We start from the raw sequence: 23,452 nt of genomic DNA, 5'->3' as shown, positions 1-23,452 counted from the left end.
CAGTATACTCTGAAACTCTCTTTTGGATTTGGAGTAAATGATAAGGAATCAAAGCCTGAAGAAGCATGGTATTTCTTGGAGCTGAACTGTAAGACCAGCCTGGAAAGTATCTGGGGGCTGAGGGCCAGCAAAACACTAGGGAATCCAGTAGGTAAGGAAACGGCAAAAGAGAGACATCAGAGAAGTATAGTGGTTGGAGCACCAGACTTGGACTCATGAGGCACAGATTTAGAGCCTGCCTCAGACACTAGCTGCATGATCCTGGGCAAGTCATTTAATTTCCTTGGATCTCGGTTTCCTCATCTATAAAGTGAAAGGAAGGAAAAGTATAACCATTCACTGTGCTAAAATACCTCATTTGACCTTCACAATAAGGCACTTCCAGGTATATGCTATTATTATCTTCATTTTACATATGAGGAAACTGAGGCTGAAAGAGGTTAAATGACTTGTCCAGGGTCTCACAGCCGCAAGAGTCTGAGATCCTATTTGAACACCAGTCTTCCTGACTCCAGGCCCAGCTATTTAGTGCTTACAACGTGCCAGGCACTGTTCGAAGTGCTTTACCATTTTTATCTCACTCGATCTTCACACAAACCCCATGAGGAAGCGCTATTATTATACACCCGCTTTGCAGATGAGGAAATCGAGGCAAGCAGAGGTTAAGTGTCTTGCCCAGGGTCACACAGGTAGTGTTTGAGGTCACATTTGAAATCAGGTCTTCCTGACTATAAGCCCAGCGCTACATCTGCTGAGCCACCAGCTGTTTACTATATGAGGAGGTCGGACTTGACCTAAGGTCCCTTCTTCTTCTACAGTTATGATTCTATGATTGGCTTCCTAGACTCCTTTCCAGGACATCCTAGGACAGGTCCCAGGCAGAAGAGTGTAGTGGAAAGCTCAATAGTCAACAGTCAGTCAACAAACATTTATTAAGTGCCTGCTATGTGTTAGGCATTGCACAAAACTCCGGATTTAGGGATCCTCTTGAATTTTCCACGTGCCAATCCAAATGAGACTACCACTGTGCCATCGACCCAGCCTAAGGCAGCGTGAAACACCACAATCATACATACAATCTTCCTTCCCACCCCCCTTCCCCACCTACTTAAGACCCACGTAGTTGGAGTCCCCGCCCAGCGGAACTCATTCTTCTCTCCTAACCCACCTCCCCTTCGCTGTGCTGCCTCTGCGGCCGACGCCCGCCGCGCACCGCACACCAACGTGCTCCTGGCAACACCTCCTCGAGTTCAGTCTTAAACTGGCGGTGCGTGCAGCTGCGGCAGCGGTGGCGGCGGTGCCGCACCTCTGGCTACTAAAGTGGCTGCTGTCTCTCTCCGCCCGCCCTAAGGGAGGGAGTGTGCGGCGGAGGTGCGGGGTGGGGCACGGGGTAGGAGGGGATCCCGGGACATCCTCCCTCTTCTCTCCGGGTAACCACGGCAGCGGAAGCAGCCGCAGGTGGAACTGGACTCGTTCGGTGCTCCATCGCGGCCTCCAGGGACTGAGCTTTGATGATCCGAGGTTTGGTGGGTCGGAGCTTGCTTATTCCCGCTTCTGTCTCCAACCTCCTGGGGATCCCACTCGGATTCCAGCGGAGACTGTCCGGGGCTGGGCTCCTCCAGAGTGCACAGCATCCACAAGGAGGGAGCTGCGGCGGGAGGGCTGAGCTCTAAGAACACGCTGTTGTTTTCGTTTCTCCTTTCTACGACCCAGAAGACCTCTTCCTGGGGAAGAACCTGTGGCAGGTCCTGAGATAGCGGATCCTTTAACCGTGGGGAGCTGAAGCGAGCAGTGCCCCGCTGGACGCTTCTCGCGTGCGCCTCGGAGGTGTCAAAGCTGTCCAGAGTTCCGGGGCGCACCTCTCCTCCTTGGATTAAGTCGGGGTGAACACAGGCTTTCTCTGGGATTACATTCCCTTTGTTTTCCTGGAGGTTTCTCCCTGCTTTTCTGTCCGAGAAGTGTTATTTCTCGGCACTGCTTCCCCCTTTCCCCGGACTCTCTCATTCACTGCTCACAGGAGTGAGCCTGCCCCTCTATCCCTGCCACCCCGGTTTCTCCTAGGATTTGAGAAAGGTTCCCTTCTGGGGCTCTTAGACCTGACGCTTTTTTCGCTGCCTTAGATTTTTAGGTTCGGGGTCTATTCTTTAGAGCCTGGGGGAGCCCCTGTATCCTTGCCCCCCCTCCCATTGGTTTCCATTCTTTCCCCAATTGCTGTGCCTCCTTGTTCCAATGAGCATGGAGAGAGAGTGAAGGCTTGGTTCCCTACCTTACCATTTTGGGGGAGATTTTGAGAGAGAGGGACTTGGGTCTCCGGTGGGCTTTCTGTGTGCTTGCAAAAGAGGGGCACCTCTACCAGGTGGTCTCTTCGCCATGGCTTTCACTTTCGCTGCTTTTTGCTACATGCTGTCTTTGGTCCTGTGCGCGGCGCTCATCTTCTTCGCCATCTGGCACGTGAGTACCCGGTAGCAGTTTCTAACTCTTCTCTCGGGCCGGGACTCATTCCCACATGCCCCCCTTAACCATTCTCACTGCCCTATAATAATGCCCTACCCTCCCTGAGTTTTTGCAAACATAGGGTTGGAGGGTGGTGCCCGGGGGTTAGCCACTCCGCCGCTTCTCGCTACTGACACCTTCGTAGCAATCAATAAACAGTCGTGGGGGTTGGCAGGTACGGGAATTGACACCACCTGAGACACTGGCTCAGCTGGGGAAGGCAGGGAGGGTCCTGCTCGCCTTGCCAAGGCCCTGGAGCTTCCTGGGGGCACCGTTCACGCAAACTTTCCTGGGCTGGTCAGTGAGGTTGGTCGTACCTCCCGGGGCCCGCGGAAATGCTACTGTCCGCTTCTCTCCCCTCCATCGTGTGTGTGTGTGTGTGTGTGTGTGTGTGTGTCGGTGGAGATGTTGGGCAGAAGAAGCGTCACCGTCGGGCCCGGCAATTAGTCAAGTAACTATAACAACTAAACATTTAAAATGTCAGCATCTGTGGTGGGTTGCATTTAGACATAATTGGAGACAAAGTGAAAAGCGGTGAAGGGAGAGGTTGGCAGGAAGAAGCTGAGAGATGAAGGGAGAAGGAGAAGGGAAAACCAGAAAAGGAGAAAGGCAGATCGATTCACGGTGATGAGGGAGAGGATTGAAAAGCGGGAGTTAGAAAAACGAGGTGGGGTGGGGAAAAGGGGAGAAATGGTAGAAGGGTATAGAGAAACAGAAGAGACAAAAGGGAATCTAGGAAGAGGTAAAGGAGAGGGGGCCAGGGAAAAACAGAAGGGGAGGAGAGATTATTTCCTTCCTGTTGGGAGGAACCTTTTGACTGCTAGAGCCTAAAATCCTTCCTGGATTGCTTCTGGGGTCGAAACCATGCCACAGCCTCAGACCTGCTGGGTGCTGACCCTTGGAAGCATTCAACATCTTTTCCGTCTCCCTCACAGAGGTGAGCTGGGGAAGCCAGCCCAGCTCAGATTTCTCTGCCTCTGCTCCCGGGGTTTCCTCCCTTCCTGGATGAGCAAATCAAGGGGCTGGCTCCAAGGAGGGAGTCCCGGGGACTGAACAGACAGAGCCATTTAAATCCGTCGTTTGATGGTGTAAAGGTGGCGGCGGGAGAAGAGGGAGATCGGTGGTGAAAACGAGCAAGTATTGGGAAGAAACCACATGGAAAGAGCTCTCTCTTCATATATGACTACAGGTTTTAGTGAATAAGCTCCAGGCTCAGAAAGAGGAGACAGAATTGAAACCCTGACCTTGAGCTCTAACACTGCTCTCTTTGCTCCAGGGGCCCTGCCAATAAACTGAAACTCCCTGGGTTTTTATTTCCTTATCAGCAAAAGAGGACTCATGATGTTTCTACTTTAGTTATAGGAAACAGCAAAAACCCAAACAGAGGATTGTATGCTAATAACATCAGTCAATATGAGTGACAATCGTGAGGTATACAGGGAGGAAAATGGGCCATCCTGGGCTCAAGGAGAGCAGATGTTGGGAACCTTTCACCATCTTCTTGGACCCCTGAGCTGTGAGGCACAGCTGTCCCAGAAAATGGTTAGAATTTCCTGCAGGTGACCCCAGAGGACAGAACTAAGAGCATTGGGGGAAGGTGCAGAGAAGTCAATATTAATTAATGGAAAAAAAAATAACCAAAGATCAGAACTATGGTAGAGTAGGGCGGTCTGCTTTGGAAAGTAATGAGTTTGCCATTACTGGAGGTCTTCAAACAGATTGGGCTACTACTTGTCCAGGTTGTAGAGAGGATTCCTGTTAAGGGTTGAATTACATGACCTCTAAGGTCCCTTTCAGCTGTTATTCTGTGTCTTGTCTGCCCAAGGGGAGAACCCTGGGGAAACAAGTTCACTGTACTGTACGGTTGTGGCGTTTTACTGCAAGCAGACAGTGGGAGATGGAGGCTCAAGGAAAATTGCAGGGTGGGTGAGATGCTGGGTGTTTTGTATAAGTGGTTTCTAGAGTGAGAAAGAGGGAGCTTCTCTTAAAAATAGAACTAAAGATCACAGAGTTCAGCTACAGCAGTTTCTACTAGAGGACTGAACAGGAAGGGTATGGAAAGAGATGCTCTTGGCAGAAGGAGGATGTGAAGCATTGAGGTGGGCTGGAGCAATCTGGGATAAGGAAATTTACGTATGACAGATATCTGGGGATTGGTAAAGCAAGTTGCTGAGAGGGAGGCAAAGAAAGGTTTCAGAACCAGGAGCGCCTGAATTGTCAGAAGTCTGGTGGGCAAAGGATCATAGATCTAAAATTAGAGAGTACCCTTGGAAACCATTTAGTCAAACCTCCCAATTATCTTACAAATAAGGAAGTTGAGGGCCAGGGAAATTAAGTAGTCTGACCCAAGTCACATAAATGTATCAAGGGGATAAGTGAGTATCAAGGGGAGAAGATAAATCCAATTCCTCTATTTTCTTTCCACTGCACTACCTCAGATCAGAGTTGGAAGTTAAGGATGTCTTTTTATGGGCATAGAATTGTAGATCTAGAGTTAAAAGGAACCTCTCAGAAGCCATTTATCCTAACTCCTTTCTTTTACAGAGGAAGAAATAAACTTAGAGAGTTTAACTAAGTTGTCCAGGGTCACACAGGTAGTAAAGTAGCAGAGTTAAAATGTTAACTGAGGTAGGCAGACAGTAAACAGTTATTGAGCACTTACTAGAGTCATGCACTGTGCTAAGTGCTGGGGATACAGAAGAAAGACAAAACTCAAGGAGCTCACAGTCTAATAAGGGAGACAGTTTGCAAACAACTAAATTCACAGTTACAAGATAAATGCAGTGTAAGCAGAAGGTAAGGTAGAAGATAGTTTATCCTGGCTACCCTAAAGACCAAGTGACCCAATTTACAGATGGTGAGAAGCGTTTCAAAGGGCTGATCAACAGGAGCTCTCTGACCTTATATTTGTTTACTTTACATTTTGCCGTTTTGAGCCTTACCCCAAAGAAGCCCAGGCAGACATTCTAATGTTTACTTTGACAATTAGGAAACTGAGGCTCACAGAGATTAGGTGAGGTCTTCTGACTTCAAATTCTACATTTTTTTTTTTTACCATCCCATACTGTTAGCAAGGGAAATTATGTAAATCAATGAGCCTTTTGCCAAGTGAATGTAGGCTGTTATTCTGAGGGATAAATTTGACTTATAGGCAATCAGGATTATAATGAGAGAAGATAATTTTGCTGATCTTTTCACTCTGAGCTGAAAAGGGGACATGATGGAGGGTGCCAGATAAATACAAAAATTCCTTGCTGATAATGAGTTTCAAAGGAATTCCTCCCCTCTTATGAATTATTGAAGTTGTTTGCGTGAAAAGGTTAAATACTCTTCTTATTTCAGGAAAAAAAAGTTATTTCTAGTTTCCCTTTTCCTCATGTCCAGAAGGGGGCAGGTACTGAAGAAGATAGAGCTTTGAAATTTGCTGAACTTTCCTTCTGAAGTAAAATAGATAACCAGAAAGATTCTTTTTCACCCACTCAGTAGGAAGATCATAAATAATTCAAAAATAGGTTAATTAAGTGGGTGGTTTGTGCAGTTAGTAGAGTAATAGAAGATTAAGTATCACATTGAAATAAAAAACTAGGCTTTTTGAGTTCCCATTGGGTTTGCCTCTCCATGGATTAGAGGGTCATAATTTAGACTGCCCCCCCTAGGGTTTACTGAACACAATGGGACTTCCAAGTCTGTGACTAGTAGAGATTTACAACCCAGGGAGATCAGCTAGATTTGCATTTCTAGCTGCTGTTTCTATAGAAGAGGATTCAGTTGTCATTTTAATGTTCATATTACAAGGATACTTCTAGTACTCTTCTCCCAACCAATGCTTTCTTTCTCTTGTTCGCCAAACCACCTTTTTTTGTTGCTTAAAGATATTTGAAACACACTGAGTAAATTGCTGAATTGTAAAAAAAAAAAATGAACTTCATTATCTAAGCTGCAGTATATCAAAGTTGGTTCTGTGTTAGCATAATTTTTTACCTTTGACCTAGCCCTGTGTTTGTCCTCTGAATTTCATAGATTCATAGACACTTAGACCTGGAAGAGATGTCTCAGGTGATCATGTTCAACTGCCCCCTGAAGCAATTACTCGTTTCTCCTAAATGTGTTGAACTTCTTAATTGCTTAATAGTCATTAGATAACAACAGCTAACATTTGTATAGTGCTTTAAGTTTTGCAAAGCACTGTAAATATGTTGTATCATTGGATCCTGATAACCACCTTTTATTATCATCTCCATTTTGAAAACAAGCTGAAAGAGGTAAAGAGACCTGCTCGTGGTCATACAGCTAGCAGTATTTGAATTCGGTTTTAACCTGACTTCTACTGTGCCACCAAGTTGTCTAAATATTGATCTTTAAATAAAGTATTAAGTGTTGTACCTGCCATACAAAATCTAGGCCCTATTCTAGATGCATGTTTCTCCTAAATTTATATATTTACATGTTTATATAATTTATATATTTCCTAGTATCACTCTACCTGTGAATTAACAGCTACCATTTTATCTTCAGACCATTTCATTTTAGAATTAAAAAATTTTTTGACCTGTAAGGGACTTCGAAATCATCTATTTCAGCCCTCTAACTTTAATAGATGAGGAAACTGAAGGACAGAGAAGTGAAGGCGAAAGGAACAAGCATTTATTAAATACCTGCTACGTGCAGGACACTGTGCTGAGCACTCACAACAATCCTTGGAGGTAGGTGCTGTTGTTATCCTCAGTTTATAGTTGAGGAAACTGAGGCAGATGAAGATTAAGTAACTCACATAGCTTGTGAGTATCTGAGGCTGAATCTGAACTCCTGACTCCTGGAGTCTTCCTGACTCCAGGTTCAGCACTCTATCCACTATGCCACCTAGCTGCCAAGTGACTTGCCCAGGGTCATACAGCTAATAAATGGAAAGAATTACCTATGCTGAAGAAATTACAAATTCTTTGCAAAACTCCAGCTAAGAACTTGACTCCAAATAGTTTCTTTTTACAGAGGAAGAGACAATGATAGAAATGTTTCCTACTCTCAGTCAGAATTGGGTTCCAGGTCCAGCTTTACCACCTAGGACCACGGATTTTGAGCTAGAAGGGACTTTGGAGGTCATCAAGTCTACCCCCACTACTTTTCCTAATCTATAAAATGAGCTCTAACTTCCCTTCCAGTTCCCCATCTGTGATCCTTGGTGGAAGAGCTGGGAGGCCTGGAACTCAGTTCATCTATCTCAAAGTGGGGATTGTTTTACTCATTCTTTCTTATTGTTCCAGGAAAAAAAATACTCCTACTGAGTTCAGCTGGCTGCAGCCAAATAATACTATCACAATACAGAGATTCCACAGGTTAAAACTGAGATTTTATTAAGCTTAAGCACAAGTTCAGAGCTCAGAAAAATAACTGAACCCTAATGAAGGTTCTAACAAAGCTTGCATCATTTTTATTTGTGTTGGAAATAATTTTTGATGGTACAGCAATTTCGTACATCCTCTTATAGTAAAACAAACTTAGTTAAACAGAATCATAATCTCATTCAAGTCCTAAGAAAACAGGCTTAGTTTTAGTTCTGATAGGTAAACTAAGGCCAGTTGCATATTAAAGTTAGATTGTTGGAGTTTACAGTGGGCTAGTTGAGAGAAGGGATTTATATGCTACAAAGATAACCACAGGGTCAGACCTGGTTGGGATCCTCCCACAAGTAAAACAAATCAAATTAACTTTGAGATGTCTGACCTCACTTTTGACTTTTTATCTCAGAAATGTCTGAAGCTTTTAGTAAATTTTACCATCCCATGGGGCAGGATTCAGTCAGCCCATGAGAACTAACCAAGAGAGGCAACCCTGAACCTCAAATAATAAAGATTAGTAAAAGGAAATAAAACATTCTTATGACTTTATTCTGTGAAAGTAAAGTCTTTGGAATTAATCTCTTATAGGACTTATTATGTGAGAGGCCTGGAATTTCTTCAGCAAGCCATATTTGTAAGGGGAAATGTTTGCTACTTAATAGATAAATCCTAGGGGGTTGCGTGAGGCACAAAGAGCTTAAATTACTTGCTCAGAGTCACTTACTAATATGAATCCAAGTTAGGATTTAAAGCTTGGTGTTTCAGGCCCCAGCCCAACGTGTTATCTACTATTCCACTCTGCCTTTCAGGAGCTATTTTGAGTAAATAACTAATTTCTCTGAACATCTCTCACACACCCTTGTTTAAAAAAGAAAAAAAAGATTCCTGAAGGCTTCACATGTCAAGCCAAATTCCTGCCAAAATAAGGTGAAATTCACTCCCAGGAAACCTTGTAAGCAAAGCTATTTACAACACTTGAATAAACGTGATGGAAAGTCATCCCTTGCAGAACTTTAAAGACCAATGTTCCACTATTTATATCTGAATCACATCAAGAATAGCTTTTCAGGGGGCAGCTAGATGGTGCAGTAGACAGAGCACCGGCCTTGGATTCAGGAGGACCTGAGTTCAAATCTGGCCTCAGACACATAGCACTTACTAGCTGTGTGACCCTGGGCAAGTCACTTAACCCTGTTGCCTAGACAAAAAAAAAAAAATACTTTTCAAAAGTAATTCATTAATGTGCAATCCTGGGCAAGAGATTTAATTTCTTAGTTCCCCAATCAACTTTGTAATAATGGCTGTGGTGTCAGAGTAGCTGAGTTTGAATCCTGGCTCCATCACTTGCTTACTGTATGACCCCTGGTCAAGTCACAATCTGGCTGGGCCTCAGTTTTCTCTAAAATTAAGGGGCTAAACTAGATTGCTTCTAATGTCAGTCAATAAACACTTAGCCTACTATGTTCCAGGCACTGTGCTAAGTGCTGGGAATACGAAAAGAGGCAAAAGACAGTTCTTGGCCTCAAGGAACTCACAATCTAAGGGGGGGGGAGACAACAAGCACAAAAACAAGTTATGTACAAGATAGAAAGGAAATAATTAAAATAGGGAATGCACTAGAATTAAGAGGGATTGGCAAAGCCCTCCTGTAGAAGATAGGATTTTAGTTGGGACTTAAGGAAGCCAGGGAAGTCAGTAGGCAGAGATGAGGAGGGAAAGCTTTCCAGACATGGGAGACAGCCAGAGAAAATGCCCAGACCCAAGTGATGGAGGTTCTTGTTCATGGAACAGTCAGGAGGACCAATGTCACTGGATCAAAGAGTACCTGGGAGGGAATAAGTGTAAGAAGACTGGAACAGTAGAAAGGGGCTAGGTTAGGAAAGGTTTTGAATCCTAGAGGATTTTGTATTTGATCCTGGAGGCAATAGGGAGCTGCTAGAGTTTATTTAGTAGGGAGGTGACCTGGTTGGACCTGGGCTTTAGAAAAGTCACTTTAGTGGCAGGATGGAGAATGGGTTAGAGTGAGGAGAGACTTGAGGCAGGCAGACCCTCTAGCAGGCTATTGCAATGGTCCAAGTTATGAGGTGATGAGGGCCTTCACTAGAGTGGTGGCAGTGTCAGAGGATACGTTTATTTGAGAGGTGTTGCAAAGGTGGAATCAGTAGGCCTTAACAATTGGATATGGGGGTGGGGAGGTGTTGAGAGATAGTAAGAAGTCGAGGATGACTCCTAGGTTTTGAACCTGAGGGACTGGTCGAATGGTGTTGCCTTCTAAAGTAATGGGAAAGGGAGGAGTAGGGAAGAATTTTGGGGAAAGATAATGAGTTTGGTTTTGGACATACTGAGTTTAAGATGTCTACTTGACATCCACTTTGAAATGTCTGAAAGGCATTTGGAGGTGTGAGATTGGAGGTCAGCAGAGAGGTTAGAGCAGGATAGGTATATCTGAGAATCCTCAGCATAGAGATGGTAATTAAATCCATAGGAGCTGATGAGATTACCAAGTAAGGTAGGATAGAGGGAGAAGAGTGTCCAGGACACCTACAGTTAGAGGGCATGATCTAAATGAGGGTCCAGCAAAGGAGATTGAGAAGGAGCAGTCTGATAGATAGGGGGGGAACCAGAAGAGAGTGGCATCCTGAAAACCTAGAGAGAAGAGGATATCAAGAAGAGGGTGACCAACAGTGGCAAAAGTTACAGAGAAGTAGGGGAGAATAAGGATTGAGAAAAAGTCTTTGGATTTGGCTATTAAGAGATTAATGGTAAGGCATTTTCTGTTTCTAAATCTATAGTTCCCAAGTTACAAGGCAGTTGCTGATGTTCATTGATACAGGGAGTTCCCTCTCTAGGGTATTCTTTACACCAATAAAATAATGGGTCTAGACCAAAAAATAAATCACTAATCCAAGAGTGAGATAAGAAGGAGGCACACCGGAAGAGAATAAAAACCCAGAGTCATAAAAACCCAGAGAGGAGAGAGGGTGAAGGAGGAGAGGGTGGTCAACAGTGTCAGATGCGGCAGAGAGGTTGAAGATGGATTAAGACTGAGAAAACACCACTAGATTTGGCAATTGAGATAATTAGTAACTTTGAAGAGAGCAGTTTTAGTTGAGTGGTGAGTTCAGAAGTCAGACTGCAGAGTTCAAGAGTGAGAAGAGAGGAAGTGGAAGGATCAAGTGTAGACAAGTCTTTCAAGGAGTTTGGCTGAACTGGAGAATAGCACTAATGTAGTTGACTGGTGGCTGTGTAGACATAGAATTGATATCATAGCCTAGAGGGAAGCCAGATTTCCTGATAAAGGACAGCTCCTACAGAAATATGCAAGAAAACATGCTCTTCTGGAGAGATGGTCACAGAATTTCAGAACTTGAAGGGACTAGTCCAACTCATATCTGAAAAAGAGTCTCATCTACAATATACCTGGCAAATGGTCATCCAACCTTTGCTTGAAAACCTCTAGTGAAGGGGTTCTTAAACTGGGATCCATGAACTTTTAAAAAATGTATTTTGAAAACGATTTCAATAGAATTGATTTTCTTTGACAGCCGGGTGTTGGAGTAGATAGAACAGTGAAGCTGGAGTCAAGAAGACCTGAGTTTAAATCCAACTTCAGACACTTCCTAGCTGTTTAACTCTGAGTCAGTCACCTAACCTCTGTCTGCCTCAGTTTCCTCAACTGTAAAATGAGGATAATCATAGCATCTACTTCCCAGTATTGTTGTGAAGACCAAATGAGATAACATTTCTAAATAACTTATCACAGTGTCTAGCACACAGTAGGAACTTAATAAATGTTCATCCTCCTTCCCTTAACTTTGTAACCTATGTATTTTATTTTATGTATTTAAAAATATTATTCTGAGGAGGGGTCCATAAGCTTTCCTAGACTTCCCAAAGGGGCCATGATACTAAAAAAAGATTTTAAGAACCCAACAAGAAAAGAATTATGTCACCCAAACTGTCATGAACTCACTTGGGGTGGTGGTGGTGCAGATTGATGAGAATAATGAGCAGAAAAATTTAGTGCTTGGCTAGACTCATTGCATATTTCCACATCTGATGAGCTAGTTCTCATGGATGACATCAGCATTCTTGAAATTGAAATGTGGATAAGTATCATTGAACCTTGTGGCACTACCAGTAAAATTGACTGTGATGGCCTTCTCTTGCTCAGGCAGTGAAGGACTCATTGGCCGCCTCCTTTTGCTCAGCTGGAATGACCAGGTTAATGGAAATTGGAGAAGTGGACAGATCAAGTGACTATAGGTAGCAGTTGGATTAGGATGACTCTGAGCTAAGGTGTTAGGAAGCAGGAGTCCAAGAGGAAAATGTGTTAATGGAAAAAGCACTCGCAAATAGTGACCATTATTTGTGCACAAGAGAGGTAATATGGCAGTAGTTGAAAAGGCCCTGGACTGGGAAGCCTGCTTGAGTTCAAATTTCAGCTCTTCCCAGATATGCACTAATTTGCTATCTGATCTTCAGCAAGTAATTTAGCCTCTCTGGGTCTCAGTCTCCTCATCTGTAAAATGAGGGCACCTGACTCTTCCAGCCCTAATAAATTTGAGGACTGATTTTGAGAATGTACACTGTAGCCCCTACATTAGTCTTTTTAGCTCCACCTGTGTTGGAAGATAGCAATAACCTTGACATTTTTAGGTAGGAAACATGGTGACACATACCTCTTGACTGCTAGCATATGGATTACCTCCTTTGGGGATTATCTAAAGGAAATTTCTAAATCCAGGTTGACTTTCCTTCTCTTATTCATCTTACTCTGGAGCTACCTCATTTTTACTCTGGAGCTCCCCTTCATCAATTAGTGAAGTCTAAGAATGCAAACTAATGACATCATTTTAGTGTTAACCTGAGGGAGTGGGGGGGATGCTGGGTAGGAATTGAAGATACATCTGTTGCTATAAAAATTCTGATATATATTATATACACACATTTATAGACATAGCTATATGTACACACACATATACATACATATATGCATGTGCATATGTATATTTGTATGTGTATATGTATATATATGTATGTATGTGTATATATGTATACACACATACATATATGCCCATAATATAGGCAACTTTTGGATTAGCCTCTCTTTTCATGTGTGTATGTCACTTCTGCTTGATGTTAGGACGGCTTATGGAGAATTGTCACTACAGGCGTCTCTTCTTTGGCATTCTCTTTCCCTGCCTTCCATGACTTTAGGTGAAAAAACAGTAGGGGCAATTGTCTCAGGACAATTTCATAAGTAGTTTTTAAATGGGAGATATAGTAGTGGTTTGGAAGTATTGACCTGGGCTCAGGTGGAATATCTGGGAGTGGTCCTGGTGTGGGGAGGGAGAAGGGTCACGGGTAAGCATGGAGCTGAGGATGATAGAGATGGGAGCCAGAAAGGTATTTTGGCTTTGCCCAGGTTGAATTGAACAGAAAGGATTGAAGCAGCTATAGACAAAAGAGCATCTATGAAAGAGTGAGCTGGAGCTAAACTGAGTTGGTTCAACAAAGGATTTGTTGCCATTTAATTCAATTTCACAAATATTTATTAAGCTCTTGCTATGTGCAAAGCATTGTGACACAAAGGCCAAAAAAATGAAACAGTCCCTGCCCTCAGGGAGGTTATATTCTATTGGGGGGGAAGGGAGATATATATATGTATATACATTTTATATATATATATATATATAATATATATATATAGAGATGAGTAAATAGAAAGGAGGGAGAGAGCACTAACCACTGGGAGAATCAGGAAAGGCCTGACATAAGTGTTATTTTGAGTATGTGTCATGACCCGCTATTAGATTTTAAACTCCATGAGGGCAGGGACCAGCCATGTATTATCTAATCTTTGTATCTCGTTTAGCACCTAGCAGAGTGCTATACGTGCAGTAGGTGCTTAATAATTTTTTAAAATTGTGTTGAATGTTTACATGGTACTAGGCATTATGGGACTTAAAAAAATCTTGGTTATGCGGGGCAGCTAGGTGGCGCAGTGGATAGAGCACCGGCCCTGAAGTCAGGAGTACCTGAGTTCAAATCCAGTCTCAGACCAAACACTTGACACTTACTAGTTGTGTGACCCTGGGCAAGTCACTTAACCCCAATTGCCCCCCCCCCCCCAAATCTTGGTTATGTACACTCATTGTCCTCAGGGACTTTACACTTCAGTAGAGAGAAAGGGAGTAATTTTGATAGGTTTGCTACAAATTACTTATAAAGTCCAAACTCTTCAGCTCAGTATTCAAGGCTCATGTTTGTTACATTGTTTTAAGGTTTACTAAGGACCATCTGCAAGAATTATCATTCACATTGCACAGATGAAGAAACTGTGACTCAGAGATATGAAGTGACTTGGCCAGGATCACATATCAAGTTAATATCAAAGTCAGAATTTGAACTTGGGTCTTTCTTTCTAGTGTCTTCCTTCCCACTCTTATACTATTTTGCTGCTAAATTTGGCCTCTTTCTTACTTTGCAATTTAGCTCCCACTACTCCTCAATGGAACCCTCCCTGCCTGCTGACTGTTCCCCAAATATGCCTCATGGAAATGTCTGACATTGGCTTTTCTTCTGATGTCTCACCCTGTCTGACATGCCCTTCCTTGCTGCCTATTCAAATCCTATCCATCCTTTAAGGTCTAACTGAGGTCACATCTCCTGACCACTAGGGCCCACAGTGACCTTTTCCTCTCTCTCTGAACTCCATTATTGGCCTCTGGGTGTGACTATTCATTTTTGGCTCTAAATGTTGTAAAAGTCCTGCATGTACCCAATCTGTAAATTTCTGGAAAGCAGGGACCATATAATATTTTAAAATATGGGATCAGAAAATATGGAGGCAGCTAGGTGGTTCAGTGGTTAGAGCACTGGGCCTGGAGTCAGGAAGACCTGAGATGAAATATGACCTCAGAGACTTACTAGTTGTGTGACCCTGGGCAAGTCACTTAACCTCTGTTTGCCTTAATTCACTGGAGAAGGAAGTGGCAAACCACTTCAGTATCTTTGCCAAGAAAACCCCATGGATAGTATGGTTCATGGGGTCATAAAGAGTTGGAAACAAATGAACAGAAAAATACTTGTTAAATGAATGAGAGCTGGTAACAAAAAGGCCAGTGACATGCTTACCTTGATTGAAATGATAATGATAGCTGGCTATGTGACCTAGGGTAAGTCACTTTTTGAACTTCAATTTTTTTTTCCTAAGTAAAATGCTGGAGTTGAACTAGAGAGAACAGTTCTAAAGTCTCTTCTATAACTCTATGGCCCTGGGGAGGAGAAGCAGCTTAGCTTCTGAGCACTGACCTGGAGTGGGCCCAGCACAGGTGGACTGCCTGTGGACAGAGGGTATCGGCTTATGTGCATCTGCTGCTGCCCTCACCTGCACTGGGAACAATCTTGAATGCCCCCATCAGCTCTGCTCTAAGAACCAGCTCATGAATGCGGAGAATACAAATGAGCCTCCATAACAGGATCCCAAACCAATGAATCACTCTATTGACAAGTCCCAGGAGGTCTGGGAAAAATATTGCAAGAGGATGGGGCTTAACATTTCAGGTTCCCCAAATTCTGGTGGAATTGACTGGGGGCCAGGAGCATCTTTAAAGGTTGAGGTAACCCTCCCTTAATCTCTTATGAACCTGCTCCCTGGGGTCCCTCCCAGCTGATAACAACACAGCTGGATCTTCTTGGACAAATAAAAAAAACTTCTCTTGGATTTCTCAACTTTTTTTTTTAATGTCATGGCCCCCTTGGGCAGTCTAGTGAAACTTAGAAACTCCTCAGAATAATATTTTTAAATGAATAATATAAAATACATGGAATTACAAAGCAACCTAATTATATCGAAGTGTAGTTATCAAACTATTAAAACCAAGTTCATGGACCCTGGGTTAAGAACTCTTTTAATTGCTACATTTTAGCAGTGTATGCGCACGGGTAGACAGTGTGGGGCTCATGAAGCAAAAACATTATCATTTAGTCTAGTTTAGGTGTTGTCTGGTTATCTGAGGAAACAATGCAACTCACCTGGCCTTGAAGCTTGGAGTGAGTTATACAGAACGCTTCAGGAATCTTCACCCTTTTGATATTTTCTAGGCTTTATTACTACCATTCACTGATCCAGCTCCCCTATCTCTCTTAGCAATAGCTCAAGCAGACAGGGCCAAAGAAATAGATGGAAAGTTTGATTCCCAGCATTTCCTGAATTCTCTTCCTCTGCCCAGGGTCCTAGGAATTTCTTTTTTTATCCCTTGCTTGCTAGAATGGGAATTCTCACCTATTGTTCTATCTCTTGGCAGTGCCAAGAGCATCTCTTCCTCCTCTACCAATTAACTCAGTGGTTTCATAAATATGCTATTTTATCTTAGTACAATTATTAGTTTGTGAGTTTTGTTAAAATCTTAAATAAAATTCAAATGAACTCAACAGCTCTAGTCTTCACCTCTGTCTATATAACTTAGTGCAGTTTCCCCACCTCTGTTCTTAGCCAATCATCTATAAAATAATTCAACATGGATTTCACAGGCGAGGAGCAGGACGAAGAAACAGCATCAATAACCCCAGTGCAAAGGGGATCTTTTAAGTAACTGTAGAGGCATTTCACTATGGAAGGGCTTAGTGGGATTTCTTTAGATCTTATATACCCAAAAGGCAGTGTGGTATATTGGAAAGACCTGGCTTCTGAAAGCTTGAGTTTGAAATACTTATTATAATAGCTAGTATTTACATTAGTGCTTTAAGGTTTGTGAAGTGCTTCACAAATACCTCATTCAGTCCTCACAACAATCCTTGGTGAGTAGGTGCTATTATTATCCCCATTTTACAGACAGGAAAACTGGGACAAGCAGGTCCAGTGCCCTGTCCCCCTCACCATCTAGCTGCTTTATGTGACAATAAGAATATCATTTCAATCCTCTGAGCCTTAGTTTCTGGTTTGCAAGATTGTGAAAATAATACTTAGATTTCATTCTAGGAGAGGCAGTCAGTGCAATGTATAGAGAGCTAACCTCAAAACTAGGAAGTTGTTGCTCAGTCGTTAACAGTTGTTTTTGACTCTTTGTGGGCTCATTTGGAGTTTTCATGGGAAAGATACTGGAGTGGTTTGCCATTTCTTTCTCCAGGTCATTTTACAGATGAGGAAAATGAGGCAGACAGGGTTAAGTGACTTGCCCAGGATCACATGGATAGTGAATGTCTGAGGCAAGATTTGAGCTCAGTAAGAGTCTTCCTGACTCCAGGCCTGGAGCACTATCCACTGTACCCAGTTCAAACCATACTTAAATTATGTATGCTCCTTGAGGGCAGGGACCATCTTTATTTTTGCTTTTATTTATTTTTCCAGATCTTAGCACAATGCCTGGTACATAGTAAGCGCTTAAATCAATGCTTGTTGACTTGACTTTGTGATTTGAAATCCTTTTAAAAGGGGCTTTGTGTAAGGGAATCTATGTTCAAGCCTGCTGACACATTTTAGCTGTGTGACCATGAGATCATAGGATCATAGACCTGGAGCTGGAAAGGACCTAGAGATTATCTGGTCCGAACCCTCTCATTTTAGTGATGAAGAAATTGTGTCCCAGGGTAGGCTGAATGACTTGCCCATGGCCATATAGGTAATAAAGAACAGAATTGGGATTGGAGCCCAGGTCCTCTGACTCAAAATCTGGTGCCCATTCTGCATCACCAAGGGAAGTCCCTTAATCCCTTAGTATTCAGGCCAACTCTGCAAAATTATAAATGGCAGGCAAGTTGCCAGTGTGCATTGGTGGAAGAAGTAGAGGTATCTTCCACATTAGAAGTTGGTAATGAGATCACAAGTCTTTAACTCTTCTCCCCTCCCCCTCCCATTCGCTGTTGGCCCCTGGCGGGTGTCCTCCAATCCCCTGCCAGTCTTTTGGAAAGAGATGTCCAGATTTTATTTCATTCATCTTTTTTAGAGAGGATAGTGTTTATTATATCTGTTATCAAAAGCACACTTAGCAAGCAGGATATTTTCTTAAGTGGGAACAATGATGAGAGCCCATCAACAGCTTTGGGAGGGCACTGGTGGCCAATTGCTCCCCCTCATTTGTCACACGCACTTGGTGGTCTTCATATACTGAGCTGAGGGTCTGACAAACACAGAGAATGCAAAATCTCCCTTACAGGAGGAGGCAGGAGAAATTAAAAACAAAATAAAACACTGAACATTTTTTCCTTGATGTTGATTTCAGGCCAGAAGATATTTTAAATTTCTGTTCGTTGTCATTGTCCCAGGGTGAAGCATGAAAATTGCATCCAAGTTTCTTTTCTCTTCTTTCCATTGTGGATGCTAAGGGAGGGTTTTTGACTGAATGACTGGCTCATTGACTGACTTCATTTCACTCTGTCCCCGCTCCTGGTAGTAACAACTAGCTAGAAGCAAGATAATTGTTCCTGCCAATGATTATTTGGCTTAAGGGACTTCATCTTGATTGCTCCCACTATCATCTGCATTTATTGTTTATTTTTATATCTTATTCAAGCCTGTGAGGCAGCAAGGTATGGTGGGTAGTGTGTCAAACTTGGATTCAAGAAGACTTGAGTCTCTGGCACATACTAGCTGGCAAGTCACTCAACTTAGATATGGGCAAATCCCTTAACCTCTTGGAGACTCAGGCAACTTTTCTATTGGCACTGATCTATGATTTCCTCGTGTACATTGTTTACTTATTCTAGCCCATGAGTTGTATCAACCCATTTAGTTGATAAGTTCTGTAAGGTCATTGAGTAATGTTTCCCATTAAAAAATCTCCCCCTATGGCACTTGGCACAATTCTAGGTACATTAGCTGTTGCCTAACAAGTCTTTTTTCCCCCTCTAATTTTCCATCTCTGCTCATCTACTGAGTCCTTCTTTATACCTCTTTTGCCCAGTAGTAATGCCCAAATTTTCCCTATCCTTAAAAAAAAAAACTCTCACTTGACTCTACTACCCTTTCAAATTATCATTCTGTATCTTTTTCCTTTCACAGTCAATTTCCTAGAAAAAAAGAAAACTGTCCATAGTCATTTCCTCCTCTTCTCCCTCACTTTTCAACCTTGCAATCTGAACCTCATAACTCAATCGAAACCAATCTCTCCAAGATTATCATTCATATTTTGATTCCCAAATCACATAGCTTCTCAGGCCTTAGCTTTCTTGACCTCTCTAAAGCATTTGACATGTTGGCCACCCTCTCCTCCTGACTGCTCTGTCCTCTGTGTGTTTTCATGACACTATACTACTTGATGGATGGCTACTCTTCAGTCTCATTTGCAGGATCACTATCCATGTCCCACCCCACCATATTTGGGTGTACCTTTGGACCCTGTTCTCCTGCTGCTTTTTTTGATTCTCTACTCTCTTTCGATTTCATTATCTCCTATGGGTTCAATTATTATCTCTATGCAGAAGACTCCTGGCTCTGTAAGTCTATCTATCTCTACATCTCTGCCTCTATCTCTCTATTATAATCCTATATATCTAGCCTTTCCTGAACTCCAACAGCCTATTGGACATTTCTAGTTAGAAGTCCTACTGATGTCATAAACTCAACGTGTCCAAGATAGAACTCCTCATCTTTTCCCCAAAGTCTTCCCTCTTCTTAACTTCCTTATTTCTATTGAGGGTTCCAATATCCTTCACATTGCCAAGATTTACAACCTCGAGATCCTTTTTTACTCTTCATTCTTTTTAACCACTTCTTCTACCCCCTCGTAAACAACAAGTTGTTAAGTCTTATCTATTTCTACAATACAGTAAATGTTATGTCCCTTTCTTTCTATGCTCACAGCCACCATCCTAGTTCAGTTCTTCATCAATTCTTACCTAAACAAATGCAATAGCCTCCTAATTAGTCTGCCTCTAATCCCTCTAAATGGATATTCCAAAAGCACAATCTGACCATATCCCTTCCCTACTCAGTAAACTCTAGCAGTGACCTTGGGATAAAATACAAACTCCTTTGTTTGGAAGGGAAAGCCCTTCACCATCTGGCTTCAGCCTAACTTTGCAGATAAATTAGGTATTTCTCTCTTGTACAAACTCAATATGGCTAAATCAACCTACTGTTGTTGGCCAAACCAACTTTGCTCTTCCATTTTATTTCCAGCTTCCATGCCTTAGCTGTGCTATGCCTGGAATACATCTCCTTACCTGTGCCTCACAGAATTCCCAGTTTTCTTCAAGGCTCAGCTCAAGGGCCACTCGCTCCACGCTCCTTGGATCCTCCTGATCCCCCAATTTTCCAATGCCTTTTCCACTGATTCTTATTGACTTTGTGTGTACTTTACATTTGCTTATCTGTGTTCATGTTCAAAGTTAGCTAGTTGTCAGAGGGATAGATTGTCAGAGCTGTCAGTTGGACTTGGAATCAGGAAGACCTGAGTTCAAATCCAGTCTGAGGCACTGTCTTTGTCACCTTGGGCAAGTCACTTCTTTCCTTAGCTGTAGGATGGTGATAATACTCTCTTCTACATCCTGGTTGTTATGAGGATCAGATGAGACAAAATATATAAAGTGTTTTGCAAGCTTTAAAGAGTTATATAACACATTAGCTATCATGATCATGATGGTGACCATCATTATTATGTTGTAGTTATGGTTGTTGTTACTTTGTTTTTCCTCCCATAGAATGTAAACTTCTTGAAAGTGGGGTCAGTTTAGTTTTGCATCCCTAGTACCTAGCAAAGTTAATAAATGCTTGTTGAATGAAGGAATGAATAATAAAATTTGGCTGGCTGACTGACAGTGGGCAGGCTTACTATCAACTCCTCTTCACTCCTCCTTGCATCGTGAAGACAGGTAATTAATTGCTGATCTCTGTCATATGTGCCACTTTCTCCTTTCTCTCCATTTTCCCACCTCTACAGACTCTTTTTTCCCCCTTAAAATCCTTATTTATTTCTCCTCCCCCTCTATATCTTACATCTTCCAGTATCTTTCAGGCATTGCTTATAGCCTATCTTGTGGTTCCTTTGGGCTACATGGATAGATGACCATCTCTTCCCCCAAGAGTCTGAAGTAGTACACTGACATTTCAGCCCACAATATCTTTTGACTTTGGAATTCTACTGACTGGCTGAGGGGGATCTGTGCAGAGAAAGAAAACAGAATCTTGGAGCTGACTTCCCTTGTGCAAAGAAGAGAAGCATTTTTTTTTCATTACTGGCAACTGATTCATGAACCCTAAAAAAGAGTTTATAGCAACACAGCCAGCTAGCTATAGCAGCCCAGATGGCCCCCTATATAATATACAAATTGGCTTTGTATCTTAGATAGGAAGCAGATTTCAATGTATTTTCTGAACCTTGTTAAAAAAAGAAATTAGCAATTGTTCTCAACAGGGAAGTATTTGTCTTTAGCTGCAATTTGGAAATTGCCAAATGAAATTCCCTAATTCTCTAAAATGCGGAGATTAGGAACACAGGGGCCCTGATTCCCACTGCTGCTTGTGTCTCTGTTGAATTATCATATGGCCTTAGGCAAGTCACAGAATCCTCAAGGTGCAAGCATACTGCATCTCCTAGGTCATAAGATTCAGTTCAATTCAACAAACTAGTTTGGTCAGTCAAGTAAAATCTAGAAGCATTGATAAGCACCTACTTTATGCCAGGCACTATGCTAAGTGCTGAGGATACAAAGAAAGGCAAAAGATGGTCCCTGCTTTCCAGTTCATGGTCTTGTGGGGGGAGGTCAACATGAAAACAACTATGTGCATAGTTACAGGATAGTTGGTTGGTTGTTGTCCTTCTGTGTCCTTTGAAGAGGTGGTGACAGTGTCAGAGGAGAGAAGGGAGGTAGGTGTATGTGACAGATGTCATGAAGGTAGGAATGACAGTGTTTGGCAGCTGGTAATGCTTACACGGTGCCTGGCACATAGTAGATGTTAATAAATGCTTGTTGACAACTGATTGGATTTGGGGAGGGGTGAGGAGTTGAGGATGACGCCTAGTTTGTCAGCCTGGGTGCCCGGGAGGATGTTAGTACCCTTAGACAGTAATAGGAAAGTTAGGAAAAGGGGAAGTTTTTTGGGGAAGGAAAATGAACTCAGTTTTGGACACGCAGAGCATAGGATTTCTATGGGACATCCAGTTGGAGATGACCAAGAGATAGTTGCTTATGGGAGACTAGAGGTCAAGAGAGAAGTTAGGGCATGAGACTTACTCTTAGGGTTGTGGCTTCCCCCAGGTTGGACGATACTGCTTTTGAAGGGGCAGCTTGGAATCAGGAAACCTCAGGCATCTACCACTTGTGCGCCAGGCACTTGAAACCCACATGACCCAGGCAAGTCACTTAACTTTCTGTGCCTCAGTTTTGTATTAATACAAAGATAAAAACAAAACCATCTTCCCTGTTAAGGAATTTATATCCTAGTGGATTACAGATTTAAAACTGGGAGAGATCTTGGAGATCATCTAGTCCAATCCTGCTCATTTTACTGATGATGGAACTTAAGCCTAGAAAAATCAAGTGCCTTGTCCAAGTTCTTACTAACACATGCTACCAGCAAATGGCAGAGGTGAGATTCAAATCCAGACCCTCTGACTCCAAATCTAGCCCTTTTCTGGTGGTCCAGAAACCAGATTCAGCTCAGGGCAGACTGAAGTTGTGGTTCATAATGGGGAAAGGAAGAGGAAGAAGAGAAGGATAGGTTCATGGAACTTGTTCTTATGATAGGAAGCCTTCATATCAGCCAACAAGGCCAAAGAAGAAGATGTTAAATCTTTGCTTGTGGATAAGCCAGTGTGGATAAACCTTTGTTTTCCAAGGAAACTTCTACAGACTACTCCCTGGTATTTTGCTGCCTGGTATTTTGTTCAGTCATTTTTCAGATGTGCCTGACTCTTTGCGACCCCATTTGAAATTTTCTTGGTAAAGATACTGGAGTGGTTTGTCATTTCCTTCTCCACCTCTTTAAACAGATGAGGAAACTGAGGCAAGCAGGGTTAAGTGACTGGCCCACGGTCGCACAGCTAGTAAATATCTGGGGCCAGATTTGAACTCAGAAAGATGAGTCTTCCTGACTCCAGGCCCTGCACTCTATCCACTGTGCCACCTAGCTGCCCTACTCCCTGGTACGATAATTGGTTAATGGTGTGTAGGTCATACTTAGTTAACAGTGCATTTCAGGATTCTGTCTAAATACTTCCCCAGTAAAGGAACTTTAGAATCTGAGTCAGAAGAAACTGGGCAATCATTCTTTGGGGCATCAAATATAATTTGAAGTATGCAAGCCAGTGACCAAGGCTTGGGAATCTGTGTTTTTGGTGGGTTTTAGTGTGATGTATTTAACTTGTGATGGCTCTCTCACAGGGTGATGAGTGGGATGGAGGTTCCTGAGGATGTTCTGGTAAAGGGATTGTTGTCAGTGAGGGTGGCGGAGACATCAAGATAAAGCACCGTGCTGATCATGATGGTTGGGGAAGGGGTCCTCTTTCAGAGGATGTAAAGATTTCAGGCAATCTGGAAGACAACATCAAAGCCAGATGTTATGAAACTTAAAATCACTACATCATCACTGGACTGTGAATTTTCCTGAGGCACCTCATGTGCATTTTTCTTGGAAGCTCTGAGAAGGACTTGAGCAGGGGCCAACATTACGTATGTGC

General features: G+C 42.7%; 1 protein-coding gene across 2 annotated transcripts in view; it reads left to right on the top strand.

Annotated features, from left to right (window-relative positions):
* Positions 1 to 2,370: 2,370 nt before the first annotated feature.
* LOC114050199 (protein cornichon homolog 3) overlaps positions 2,371 to 23,452 on the top strand; it is a 176,841-nt gene continuing 155,759 nt past the window's right edge. For both annotated transcript variants that reach the window (XM_027871837.1, XM_027871836.1), the window contains exon 1: positions 2,371 to 2,451. In XM_027871837.1, the coding sequence (XP_027727638.1) occupies positions 2,371 to 2,451 (81 nt within the window). The remainder of the gene's footprint in view (positions 2,452 to 23,452) is intronic.

Source organism: Vombatus ursinus, unplaced genomic scaffold (assembly GCF_900497805.2).
Source record: "Vombatus ursinus unplaced genomic scaffold, bare-nosed wombat genome assembly UNPS02014798.1, whole genome shotgun sequence".
In the NCBI taxonomy this organism is placed as follows: Eukaryota; Metazoa; Chordata; class Mammalia; order Diprotodontia; family Vombatidae; genus Vombatus; species Vombatus ursinus.
Note: the sequence above shows the minus strand (reverse complement) of the source record. Positions and strands in the feature narration are given on the sequence as shown.